This window comes from Sciurus vulgaris (genome assembly GCF_902686455.1).
Source record: "Sciurus vulgaris genome assembly, chromosome: 10".
Taxonomy (NCBI): Eukaryota; Metazoa; Chordata; class Mammalia; order Rodentia; family Sciuridae; genus Sciurus; species Sciurus vulgaris.
In genome coordinates this window covers 40,387,488-40,402,119 of record NC_136470.1, presented here as the reverse complement: position 1 = coordinate 40,402,119, position 14,632 = coordinate 40,387,488, and the positions used below count along the sequence as shown (strand labels likewise).

General features: G+C 32.6%; 1 protein-coding gene across 1 annotated transcript in view; it reads right to left on the bottom strand.

Annotated features, from left to right (window-relative positions):
• Nucleotides 1-1,267: 1,267 nt before the first annotated feature.
• CHMP2B (charged multivesicular body protein 2B) overlaps nucleotides 1,268-14,632 on the bottom strand; it is a 30,783-nt gene continuing 17,418 nt past the window's right edge. The window contains 6 exon segments of the mRNA XM_079156321.1: nucleotides 1,268-2,924; nucleotides 3,110-3,216; nucleotides 6,702-6,804; nucleotides 10,413-10,550; nucleotides 10,552-10,572; nucleotides 10,574-10,609. Of these exon segments, the coding sequence (XP_079012447.1) occupies nucleotides 2,814-2,924; nucleotides 3,110-3,216; nucleotides 6,702-6,804; nucleotides 10,413-10,550; nucleotides 10,552-10,572; nucleotides 10,574-10,609 (516 nt within the window). The 3' untranslated portion in view covers nucleotides 1,268-2,813.

Below are 14,632 nucleotides of genomic sequence, written 5' to 3'. Positions count from 1 at the left end.
CTTATGAACTCAGCTTCTATAAAGAAGATATAAGGTGGCTTACCTTTTTCTGCAGCTGAGAAACCTTTCCGTGCAAAGTAATAACATCAAAGGAGAAAGTCATCCCTTCTCTTACCTGGACAAATCTTGTTTTGACTAAGGAGTATCTAAAATAGTGGTACATATTTAAATTAGGTCCACAAAGATCAGGCTAGAAGTGGGGCAAGTGGATGGTCAGGAATGTAAATTTGGCTAAAGGGGGAGTACAGGTTCCTACTGGCATTCAAATGAGAATAATAAAATACACAATCACTGTGCAGGTCAAATAACATACAGCTCCCACAGGGCTGGCTTCCTTCCTCCATTCCAGTGTCAAAATCCTGAGACCCTTTCCACTGGCCCCTGCCATAAGCAGGCACTCATTTTAAGAGCATAAAGTAGTCTGTGTAACACAATCATCTGACAGATGGTCATTCTGTTTCCTAATACCAGGTATTATTATCATGTGTACTGCCATTTTCACACCCCCACATTCCAGTTCTCTGGTACTCTAAAAATCTCCTCCATTATGACTTTTACATCTGACTTTTACAAACGTGACATTGTATTGCCTCCCTTTCGGTACCAGAGATTTTTGCTGCATTATTCTACCCTCTTTCTATTGGCAACCCCTTGCAGCTTGAATACAAATGTTTAAAAAATATCCTATTACCAAAAAAGGGAAGTTACAGAGAGACAGGGTTAAAAAAAAAAAAAAAAAAAAAAAAAAAAAAAAAAACTACATTCATTAAACTAAATCTATAAAAATTCTTACTTTCTATTCTTTAAAAGTCCAAAAGGAATTTTCATATTTAGTGAGAGAGTAATATTATAGATTTATAGTGATTATAAATATGCCACCCAAAGCATTTTATATATGTAGCTAAGTCAGAATCCAAGTCTTCTTCAGTATTCACATTTGACAGAAATGAAAGCAATCACTAAGAATTATGAGCTTAAATATAAAACTTAAAAATGTTTAGTCCTTGGAAACTCCAGGAAGGAATTATCAGACTAATTTAATATGAAACCATCACTTCTTAGGCTTACTCCATTCACAAACATCAATCCTGTACCAATTGTTAGTTCTTAAAAAGACAATTTGTTTTGTTGTCAAACTGTTGTATAGCAGAGTTTTCTACATTCCTTCCAAGAAAATAATAAAAATCATCCTTTTGAAAATTACCAAACATCATAAGAATTCTAATTTTAGCAGAAGCCAAAAACAGAGTAAAAGAGATTTTTAAAAAAGGGTAACAGTAATAAATCTTTATTCAATTTTTTTAACAAAATAATTTTAAAAACTGAAAGCCCCCACATGTAAACAAGAAATTAAACAAAGTTAGATGGCATTATTATATACATTCAAGAACCAAAACATGTTCTGGGTCAACATCCCATAATCCAGTAAATTGTTTTCACTCATGTCTCTTCAGGGAAATTGTGAGTGTGTACTTAGTAAATATAGAATGGTTGATGGATTCTAAACTTAAATGGCTTAGCTTTCTGTTCCTTCCACCAATCCACATGTTACATGTATAATAATCCTAAAATGTGACTTTGCCAACATCAGACCAAATGTCCACCACCCCAAATCAAACAAGTTAAACATAAATTCCTTCAGAGGTTTTGTAGTAGGATGTGTCAGAATCCATATATTGTAACATTATTTCTCAAAACTAACCTAAATTCAAAATTCTAACTAATGTGGCATCCTTCATGTTCTCTTATTCTCTATATACATAAAATACCATAAATTATGCCTTAGAGAATGCTAACATAGTAATACACATTCAGGCAGTCATTTCTGACAAAGTTGTTTATTCACCAAAAAAAAGTTAAGTTTTATATTAAAAGTTTAGGTCAAGTATTGTCATAGTAGTTGTACAGTTGTACTTCATTAAGAATAATGCCTTCAATTTACAGGGCTTAATATACATTAATTCAATTTAAATTAAACAGAAATTAAACTCATGTGGAGAAAATCTTGATTCTTGGAAGAAAAACCAAAATATACTATGTGATTCCTATGAAATGTCATGAATTCAGTATCTTTTTTTCTATTATATTCAATTCACTTTTATAAGGCTTAGAAGAGAGCCTGGATAATTATTGAGAGGTCTCAAGTTTAGTTTAAAATGAAATTCTTTTCTGCCAGGTAAAATAATTTAAAGATGAGCACAATATGTTTGTGCTATTTTAAGGCAGGTGCCAAGCACATTTTGAAAGGTAATAAACTTACCAACTAGAATGTTCTCCCAAAAGAAAAAAAAAAAGAAAGAAAAAAAAGCTCATGGCAGTTTTCAACAGATGTTTAAATAGCACTGTTCTTTTTGATCATTTAAAAATAATTTGGCAGATGAACTGCCTATGGTCATAACACAATCATTTACAAAGGACAAGCAACAGATACAGAATTAACGGTATACTTTTAATATTTTTACAAGTCTTTTTAAGTTGATGCCTAGTGGCATTTAACAAGAATTTTGTATTCAGTGTAAAAAGATTAAAACATAAACAGACACTAAGTAATAGTTATAATTTTTCTATGCCATGCAGAAAAGAAATCAAGTTTTACACATCATCACTCCTAAGTAGTTCTAATTAAAATTCAAACTGTTCCCATTTTTGCATCATTGTTATTCTTTGGCAAAAGATTCAAAATGGCCATGGGTTAGGAAACAACTGTTCACTCATGGTTTTCATTTTTGCAAAATAAATGTGTTTTGTAAAAGGAATCTGTACTGTGCTTGCTTTATACTAAATAAGTACGCAAAAATATCATGACTTTTTGATTAATCTACTCCTAAGGCTTTGAGTTGCCGTTCAATCTCCTCATCGGAGATTGTAGCCTTTGAAGTAGAGGCAGATGGTAAACTTCGGGCAGCTGATGGAGCTTTGGCCATCTATAGTAAGGAAACAAAAAGAAAAAAAAATGTTCATTTGCTAACATTTGGGCTAGAATATAAAGGACATACTGCAAAGTAATTTACTTTTGAAGCAAATACAAAAATACATTAACACTAACAGACAATCTAAAACACAAGAGTGGCAAAAATTATTTTCATCTAAGAAAAGAAGATGTTCATACCTTTCCAGAGATTTCAATTCCAATTTCATCAAGAACTTGATTCACAATATCCTGGCTTTCTTCTTCATCATCAGAGCCGTCAAAGATGTCATCAAGGGTGTCATTGACTTGGTGGAAGGAGGGGAAACAAAACAGTTACTTTCAAACATTTCAGGAAAGTTTTACATTTTTAGAAGACAGTACAACTATGTGTATATATTTTTTACATTACAGAAGGCAAATTTAGGTCAAACAATGAAATACAAAAGTCACTTTGAAATGTCAGTGAAGTATACTGATAAACATATTCCTAAACCACTAAATTTAGAAAAATGTTAATTTCTAGAAAAATTAAACTGTAATAAAATAGGTCCACTCTAATTTTTTTTTTTAATCTTATCTTTAGGGCTGGTTGTATAAGTGCAGTGGTAAAGGGCTCGCCTAATGTGGGAAGGCCCTGGGTTCAATCCCTAGCATGGCAATAAAGAAAAAAAAAAAAAAAGAACTTTCATAAAAACAATTATATTTTTAAACAAAACCCATGTGATATTCACAAGGCTTAAGTCTTTAAATATAATCCACAACTTGTATTCATTGAGCTGGTAACTGTTAAAGCTAACCATGCAAGAATCAAATATCCTGTTGGTTAGTACATGGGTGACAATTTACTCTTTTTATACCTATATCATATTTTTATACTTCTTCAATATATACTCAAGATATAGGCAGAACATTCTAATAAGGTCAAAGGTCCAATAGTTTATTGAATCTGTCCAAGGAATAATGTTCAATTTAACCTTTCAAGATTATTACTGCTGTAATCCTGCTTTTCCCCTTCTCTGCCTAAAATATTTATCAAAAGCCTTCTATATAGAGGGCAGCATGCTGAGTTGAGGCGAAGGAATGTCTAAAGGTGTGGGATTATGTCTCATTTGTCTTTCACACTGGGCACCTGAGTGTCTGGCATGCAGTACAAATATAATGGAAAACTAAGGAGAAAAATGAAGACCTTAGGTAGTTTACTCTTGGATGGAAAACAAAGCAAAATAAAATACTTTACAGTACATGGAGAAATAGATGCTTATATAGTTTCAGAGCGAAACTATTTACATTCAGCTGAAAGGAATGTGAGAGATAGTCCTTAAAGCTTGCCTAAGGTTTAATCAAAAAGAGATACAGACATGTGAAGCAATCAGAACATATACAAGGAAGAGTAAATTCTTCAGTTTGATTGGGATTTGAGGTGCATGAATAAAAAAGGGAAAAGATGAAAAAAAATTAAAGAGGTTGGCCTAGAAAGGTAATGTAGTTTGATCTCCTTGTAACCACCTTGATAAGTAGGCTCCTCATAAAAGACAAAATATCTACTACTGAAACAATCCTTGTCTATGGAATGCTTATAGCAGAATGTCCTCGTTTAGGATGGCAATAGTGACAAACCTATAACCTATGGGCTTACGAGCCATGACTTTCTGGAAAACGTCACACATGACAGTTAAACATCTGGGGAATTAACACATTGGAGTTATTTTATAACCTAAATGCTCCCCTTCAACACAGGTTGATAAGCAATTTTATCTGATGCATTATTATCTATTATTCTGTATTATTATTGATCAGAGAGCTTGTGCCTGAGATAGGAAGAATAGATACAGGGAATCATTTATGTTGTCCCAATCTTCTTCCTGCTTTGCCTGTATTTCTTAGCTGCTTGTATCCTTGACATCAATAATAAAGCTTGACACTGGTTATGATATCTGGCCTGCGCGAACATGATTTGAAAAGTTGATTTTTTTGATGTGTTAGTTCAACAGTACAAATTGGAAAAGGTTAAAGAGCTAATGAATAAGAAAAAAATCACAGAAATATCACTTCTGAAGAAGTAGAGTGAACACTTTTAAGACATGAATTAGTATCAGTTGCTCCATTCAGTATCCATGCAATAGAAGAAAAAAGTACTTCACTTCTCTGGGGCTCAATATTTTCACTGGCAAAATAAAAGGGCATGACTGGAAAATTGCTTTTGATTTATGATTTTGGGGGGGGGTGTTACTTTGTGGTGAGCAGGAAGTCAATGAAAGAATCTGTCAAGCATACTCCAGAGGTAAATTTCTGTGCTACCTGGGTGGTGGGAAGTAATAGGGAGGTGGGGAGTGCAGATCAAAGTTTTTAAGGGCCTAAATGAAGAAACCTTAGAGAAATAATGAAAGAAGGGGATAGATGAGAACACAAAGAAGAATACTTTCAGAAAACTAATCAAAGATATAATGAAGATTTCCCAAAGACCTTGTTTCTAAAACTTGAGTGTGGACAACTTTTGGAACAATGTGGCAATACAAATTCTCATTCAAAAAAAGGTACATTTATTTCCACTTTCAATTTATCTCTGGGTGAATTTTGTTAATGTACTTTATTTACTAATCTATTCAAAAAAACGACCATAAATTACTGCTATTACTTCATACTGATTTTTAAGGTACTAAAATACGAATGGAAACAACTATGATAGATATGATAGTAAGTAAGGGCTTGATTCTTTTCATTATAGCTTAATGGAAAAGTTAATTCCTTTAAGACCTGCTCACACCTGTGTCATCACTGGAACTCACATGCAAATATTAGATACTGTGATCATTATATAAATGATAATTCTCTCAGTCATTAAACAGTTACTAAAAATGTTTCAAAAGCCTTGAAAAAAAATCACATTTTTCAAAGGCTTGAAGTAAAAACTAAAGAACTTCTGGATCAAGATACACATACAGTATCATTATACCCTCAGAAAAAATATGATACTCTGAAATAAAATCCTAGAACAACAGTGAATATGGAAATAGTAGCATTTAAATAGATACGGTTTTATGCACCAAGTGCTGTCAGACTAAAATGCTGGCAGATACGCAGAGCTAAATCAGCATATCCCTATATAGTTATAAAATCACCAGAAAGTATTTTTTTTCAAAATAATGATGCAAATTTTTGACATGTAAGTAAAGATTCAATATTGACCAGGGTGTTGTAAGGAGTTATTCATTCATTTTTTACCAAAAAAAAATTTGGTGTGGTCTTTCTGTGAAGAATTTGGTACTATGAACCAAAAGCTTTATAAAGCTTAGTCAATACACTAATAAGCTTTAAGAAATCAAACACATATACACTTAAAAAGAAGAAAACTAAACATTAAATGACATTTTGTGAGAGAAAAGAAGAAGAAAATGGTTCCATTAACTTTACCCCTAATACATACAGCTCTTTTATGGTATGAGAGAGTTCATATAATTCTGAAACTGCTAGCTTATACAAGAGTTATTTTATGGAAAACATTTTTCAGTATGCTAATCAATAAAGTAAGACTGTTGAAGCCAGTATGTAATAGAAATATGGTCTGACATTTTATATTTTTCCCTCAGTTACACAATAAGAGCTCTGTGCCTTAAACATGTCAATAAAAAAGTATATTGAGTTATGCAAAAAAATATCTGTCTATATGGTTGCTCTATCATCCTTTGTTTCCTCATTTGTGCCTCCATGAATGATGAGACTGCCAGCAAATGCACTGGGCTAATTCAAAGATGTGAAAACTGTACATTTCATCATAACTTCTGAAACTTACTCATTTCTTCTGTCATTTCCATTTTCATGTTTTCCTTCTGGAAATTCTGCATTGTTTGTAATGTCTTTTGTGGATCCATTTTCTTGTTAACTGCCTGCATTGTCTGTTAATATGTAAAAAGACTAATGTTAGCTATATAATTATGAAACTTTTACCATGGAATGCCAGGCACTGTGGCACATGTCTGGAATCCCAGCAACTTGGAAGGCTAAGGTTGGAGGATCACAAGTTCGAGGCCAGCCTCAGCAACTTAGTGAGGCCCTAAGCAACTTGGTGAGACCCTATCTCAAAATTAAAAAAAAAAAAAAAAAATTGAAAGGGCTGGGGATGTAGCTCAGTTATACAGCATCTCTGGGTTCAATCCTCAGACCAGAAAAAAAAAAAAAAAAAAAAACGTTCTTACCATGAAGGAAGTCCAGAGGAAGCACATCACATAATCACAAATAGACAGGCTTTTAAAAGATATACATCCTGACATTCTAAAACATAGTGCTGACTATTCTAGAAAAAAATGAATATTCATTTTAAAACTACATGCTTAAAATCTACATAATAAAGGTCAGTGTAAACTATTTCATTTGAACAGTAGGCAAAAATTACACAGCAAAAACATATTATCAACATAAAACTTTTCTATTCTAAGGGGAAAATTACACTTACCTGTTACAGGGCAAGTAGGTCATGTTTAAATTTAAAAGAATTTTAAAGTTTAATTATAATTTTAATTAAAACTTTCAATATGTAAAAGGATTAGGAGTTATACTAGCATAGATAGTTAGGCTATTAATACATTTTAAATCATAAATACAAAAAATTAGTTTGTAAAAATATGTGAAAAGAATTCTTTTGTATACTTAATTTTATTAAAAGAGATTATTGCTGGGCATGGTGGTGCATGCCTGTAATCACAGTAGCTTGGGAGGCTGAGGCAGGGGGATTGAGCATTAAGCAACTCAGCAAGACCCTGTCTCTAAATAAAATCCAAAAAGGGCTGGGGATGTGTCTCAGTAATTAAATCCCTATGGGTTCAGGGTTCAATCCCAGGTACCAAAAAAAAAAAAAAAAAGATTACTACTCTAGTATTACCAAAATTTACATATGTGATGCACTATATATGTAAGAATATATATTATATAGTTAATCTGGCATATTAAAAGATTATTATACATTGACAACATAGTAACATCAAACATATAAAGGAAAAACAGCCTATTCTCACACAATCTCTACTCACACTGTGGCCAAAGTAATCTTTGAATATGCCATTGTATTCTACTCATCCAGTACTCCATTGCCCCCTACACCTAACTCTAAGAAACCTTTTCATTGCTCTTAGTGTTAAAAGTCAAATTCCATAACTTACCAATAAGATTTATCACCAGCTGCAATCTGTTTAACAAGAGGTCTCATTTGCCACTACTGCCCTCGAGGCACATGTTGATCTTTTATTTCCTTAACTATGCTATAATCTCTCCTGCCACAGGACCTTTACATAGACTAGTCCCTCGCCTGAAGTGGTCCTTTCCACCTACTTTCACAATCAATACTTCACACTGCAGTTATATGCTACTTTCTTAGGAAAATAGCTATTGACACTCGAGATTAGAACATTCTTGTTTAAAATCCATCACCATAGACAAATTTTATATTTGTTGGTTTAAATTACATTACTTTAATTGTAACTACATTGTTGTCATATGCTAATAACATTAATAAGGAGGATGATGATAGAGTAGCTAACACTTGTATAATTATACTGTAAACCAGGTACTAGTCTAAGCATTTTACATATAATAATACTAAAGTTACAGAGAATGAAGGCATAAAAAGCTAAATAATTTCCCCAAGATCACACAGTAGTTAAGAGAAATGAGATCTGAACCCAAGCAGAGCTTTCATTCTTAACCACTGTACCTACTACCTTTTGGAATGGGCTACTTTTTACATAGACTGTAAGTTCCCCAAAGGTGAAGCCCTTGCCTGGTTTTACTTTCTATTTTATGCTCATCATCTATTGTAGTGTCCACATGGAGAACCTAAACAATATTTGGTAAGTTAACACATTTCTATGAAATCTAAGTGAGAATTATAACCCAGACATTTTTACATGGAAAGCCCACATGAGGTATGTATTTCTGGTCTATGAGTTACAGAAAATTAAAAGATGAATAATTGTTTCCCCCTAACAAACACTACTGCCTACTTATGTGATCTCCAAAATGATCTTCTTCCCAAATCAAACAGATATTAATTGTCAATCTGTCAGACCAAAACAAGGAAAGTTCTCAAGTTTCCTCTTAGCTATTAACTTTTGATTGTAAAATGACTAAGATCAATCAAGAGTAAGTTAACTGAGAAACAAAACTTCTGCTGAAACTTTCTCTATTTTTTTATAGAATGTGTTACTATACTTCTTGTACCTCATAAAATAGATGCATTCTATTTTGTTTTCTGTAGTCTAAGAAACAATTACAATCAATTTTCATTATTTGTGGATTACATATGTATGAATTTTCCTAGTTACTAAATTTTATTTGTAACTTCACATCAATACTTACAGTACTTTAATATGGTGACATGGGCTGAGAGACAAAAAAACTGAGTCACCCAAAGGGTAATGACCTGCCTTCTTGTCTCAGCTTTCATATTGTAAACCAGTGTTCTTTTTGTAATGTCTTTAGTATTAGATTTTTCTCATTTTTGCACTTTTTATTGGTGATTTTTGCACTTTAAAAAGCCCTAAGCATAGTACTAATGTGCTGTCTAGTGTTCCTAAGTGAAGAAGGCACAGCATGCCTTACTGAGAAAATGTATGGTAGATAAGGTTCGTTTATGCATGTGGCATAGTGCTATGACACTGTGTGTAATAAATCAACAATATATATTAAATAGGGTGTCTTCAAACAGAAACACACATAAAATAAGGCTGGATATAGGTAGTCAATGCAAATGTTGTGGAAAAAAGCCTCGCAGGGAAGCTATCCACAATGTTTCCCATAAGAGCAATAGTTCAACATTTGCTATTTCATTATTCTGGAATTCACAGACTATAACTACTGATTATAAAGAGATTCTACCGTACATACCATTTTCCTAATATGTACCTTATAATTTTCTCTGGATTTTTTCCCTTTGGCTCTTAATATTCATACTCCCCCTTACCTACATCTAACACTTAGAAAGTCCTTGAAGGTGACCTAGGTCTTCTGTCCTTTGGCCCCACCCTACCCAAGATCTGTGCAGTTCAACAAAGCTTCATACAGACTGAGGTATGGCAGCTAGTTTCCTACACAGACATATCTTATGCTCCCCCAGCTTAACTGCAAAGTCTGGAAAAGAAAGTCTTTTCTAAATCTCTTTTGATTACTCATAGTGTCTGATTCATATCAAGGATCATTATTTATTAAATGATTAAAATACTCAAGATTTTAAACTCTACAGTGAAAGTCATATGTATGTGTTAAAATATATGCTATGTTACACACACACACACACACACATATATATGGTTAAAATATAAACTCCTGGAAAACATTATTTGATAAATCCTTTTGACTATATATATATAGTATATATATGTATGTATGTATATATATATATACATACTTACATATATACATACATACACACCAAAAGGTGTTTGGAAATCTGACTTGAATATTAACATTTACATGTCTTTGATGAAATTTGGATACAAAGCCTTGTACTGACCTTTGCTGTGGTAGACATTGCTCCAGCCATCTTCATCTGGGAATTCATTACTTTTGTTTGTGTGGACATAGAAGTGACCTTTGAACTTACAGCAAAAGTTCTTGTTTTCTGTTTACGCAGATGTACAAGCTGTTTGGCCTAAAACTCTGCAAGCTTCTTTTATTGCCAATCTTTGCCATTTTCTTAATTTCTAATTCCTAAAAGGGAAAATAAGAGGAGGGAATAAAATCATCAAGGAGTAATTCTGAATGATTCATTTCAGAAGAACAGATCTACGATAAGTAATATATCCTTTCACCCTAAGAGGAAGAGGCTGTCATAAAAGTCATAGAGAGAAAGTAATTTGAGAGGACTATTTACTCTACATGTCCACATGGGAAGGGGAGAACTAGTATCTTCATCATGAATACAAAGCAAGTCTACAAAACAGTAGATACATAGAACACAGGAAAAAAGGTTTTAAAAACAAGTAAAAGAAGGTAAGAAAAACAGTGGCACAGTGCAGATATTGTGGTGACAGATTTAAAGATAACAATATAGTAATAATATAGATAATTGCATTACATGAACAGTCCATCTTATACCTCAATTAAAAGGGCAAGTGTCAGATTAGCTAAAAAAGCTAACCCAATTACATGCTATCTCAAGAAACCAACTTTAAATATAAAAACAAGTTTGTACTAAAAAAGGGAAAAATACAAATTACATAACTATCCACACAAGTTTGCCAATCTGGGGTGGCTATATTAATAACAAATCAAATACATTTGAGAACAAGGAATATTATCAGAAATTTTTCAAAAGCATTTCATTATGATAAAGGGAAAAACACAGATCTCAAGGCAATCTTAAATGCATATGCACTGAATTAACAGTGCTTCAAAATACAGGAAGCAAAACTAACAGAATTGAAAGAAGAAATAGACAAACACAAATAGCTAAGAGATATCAATAACTCCTTTCTTAATTATATACCTATAATTGTTAAAATTACAGTAGTTCCTCCTTAGCCACAGGGGAGATGTTCCAAGGTCCTCAAAGATGTCTGAAACTGTATGGTACCAAACCCTATACTTAGTATTTTTCCTCTTGTACATACGTATCTATGATACGTTTTTATTAAGATTGAAATTATACAAAGTACATTCTTTAATGACAAATAAACTGGAATAAATAATGCAACTATGTGGAAGGGAAATCTAAAGCAGAGAAATTAAAAAACATGGTTCTTAGTCTAAGTCATGGCTAAAAAAATCAGAGTGAAAACAATGAGAGATTTTGAACATAAAATGCAGCATATCAAAATTGTGAAACTACTGTTAAAATAGTTCTCAGGAAATTTATAGCATTAAGAACTTCTATTTACAAACAAAAGAATTCAAGTAATAAAAATAAGGAAATACATAAACAGGCAAAGAAATTATAAGCTAAAAAGAAAAACCAGTACAGAAAATCAGTGAAAACAAAACTGTTTTTTGGGTTCTTTTTTTTTTTTTTTTAACAAGATTAATCAAAATGATAAACACTTGCTAAACTGGCTGAAGAAAATAGCCAGGGCAGACAAAGAACACATAACTTATAAATAATGAGAATGTACAGGAGGGCATCACTTCCTAACTTAACGATGCTAAAAGGTAACAAGGGAATATTTCACTACATCACTGTCTTTACATTTAAAATTTAGTCAGAAATTGACAAATTCCTTCCTATACTCAAAAAAAGGGTCATTTCAACATAGCAGATGGCCTAAGCCACTAGATATCTAGTTAAAGTAAAAATAATTTGTAGTTTACAAAGCGAACCACAAAGAAAATTTCGCTCACAGATGATTTTACTAACGAATCTATCAAATATTTAAGGATCTAATACACAAATATTCCAGTAAAGAAAAAGGTAAAGTAACATGTGCCAGTTCAGCATTTTTTTTGGGGGGGGGGAGGGGTGCTGGGGATCGAACCCAGGGCCTTGTGCTTGCAAGGCAAGCACTCTACCGACTGAGCTATCTCCCCAGCCCCGAGTTCAGCAGTTTTACTCTGATAGCACCCCTGCAAAAAATATATATGTACACACACACACACACACACACACCACCCAAAAAGAAGACTAAAAATCAACATCTTTCATGAACATAAATGAAATATTCTTGACAAAGTTGCAGTAAATCGAAAAAGTTGAAAATATAGGAAAAAAATGCATCATTATCATGGAGTATATTCCAAGGAGCAAAAAGCTGTTTCTAACTTTTGAAAAATCAATGTATTTCACTATCTTCACAGACTATAAAGAAAAACCATACAATCATTTCAATAGATGCAAAAATATACCAAATGAAACATTTAATAAAATTCACTCCTGATAAAAATTCACAGCAAACTAGATAAAAATGAAATTGCACCAGCTGGAAAAGAATATTGATACAAAAAGTCTATAATATCAAACTTAGTCACTTAAGACTGAATGTTTTTCCCTCTAAATTTAGTAAAAGGATAAAAAATGTTTACATCACTTCTATTCAATATTTTACAGGAGGGTTCTAGATAGTGTAAAAAGAAATTGAATTTGTTCTTAAAAGATATAAATAAAACTTTAGCATCAAAAATGAAATATTTAGGGATAAATATGACAAATGAAGTATAAAACCTATCCTTACAGTACAACACACTGCTGAGAAAATTAAAGATCTAAATAAATGAAGACAAAATAGTCAGGATTGGAAGACCCTATTATTGATTAAAATGTTAACTCTTCCCAAGGGTTACATATTTAATGTAATTCCAATCAAAATCTCATTTTTTTTTTTTAGAAGTTGACAGGTTTATTCTAAAGTTCATATGGAAATGTGAAGCACCTAAAATAGTCTTAAACAATTATGAAAAAAGAAATACAAAGCTGAATGATTAACATTTTTTAAACTTTAAATTTACCATAAAAAATATTGGTAAAAACAGGGTGGTATTGGCTAAGTGTAGTCAGAATAGCATAGAGCCCTGAGAAATGCCCCTACAAGCTTGACATGCTTTTCCACAAAGATGAGAAGGAAAAGATGTCAGAAACAAATATGTTGGAAACAACTGAAGTTGCACATACAAAAAATAAACCTCTAACCATTATTTGACACATGTGAAGTTTAATTCAATATGGATCCCAGTTTTAAATGAAAGAACTAAAACTATAATAATTCTAGGAGAAACGTAAGAGAAAGTATTAGTGCTTTTGGGTTAAGCAAAGATTTCATAAGACACTAAAATACTAGCCAATGAAGAAAATAATAATAAAAAATTTTTCGTATATATACCACAGTTTCTTTATCCATTCGTCAACTGAAGGGCATCTAGGTTGGTTCCACAATCTAACTATTGTGAACTGAGCTGCTATGAACACTGACGTGGCTGCATTACTGTAGTATGCTGACTTTAAGTCCTTTGGGTATAAACCGAGGAGTGGGATAGCTGGGTCAAATGGTGGGTCCATTAAAAGTTTTCTGAGGAATCTCCATACTGCTTTCCAGAGTGGCTGTACCAATGTGAACTCCACCAGCAATGTATGAATGTGCCTTTTTCCCCACATCCATACCAACAGTTATTATTGCTTGCATGCTTGATACACAATGGAATATTACTCAGCCATAAAAAAGAATAAAATTATGGCATTTGCTGGTAAATGAATGAAGTTGGAAAATAGCATGTAAGTGAAATAGGCCAAGTCCAAAAAACCAAAGGCTGAATGTTTTCTCTGATAAGTGGATGATGATATATAACAAGTAGGGGGTGGCAGAGGGGAAGAGAAGAATGAAGGAACTTTGGGTGGTGTAGAGGAAAATGGGGTGGGAGTGGGTGGGGGATGGAAAGATAGTAGAATGAAACAGACACTATTACCCTATGTATATGTATGATTACATGAATGGTGTGAATCTACATTGTGTACAACCATAGAAATGAGAAATTGTACCCCATTTGTGTACAATGAATCAAAATGTGGTCTGTTAAAAAAAAAAAAAAAAAAGAGAGAGAGTAAAAAAAAAAAAAAAAAAACTCTTTGGTTCCCCTAAAACATTCAGGAAAAGAAGGAGAAGACCAGAAACTTATTTGCAAACCATGTACTTAATAAAGCACTTATATCCACAATATATAAAAAACTACCCACAACTACATAATAAGAAACAACTTGGTGAGAAAACACGGGTAAAGTACTTCAGTAGGTACTTTGCCAAAGAAGACTTA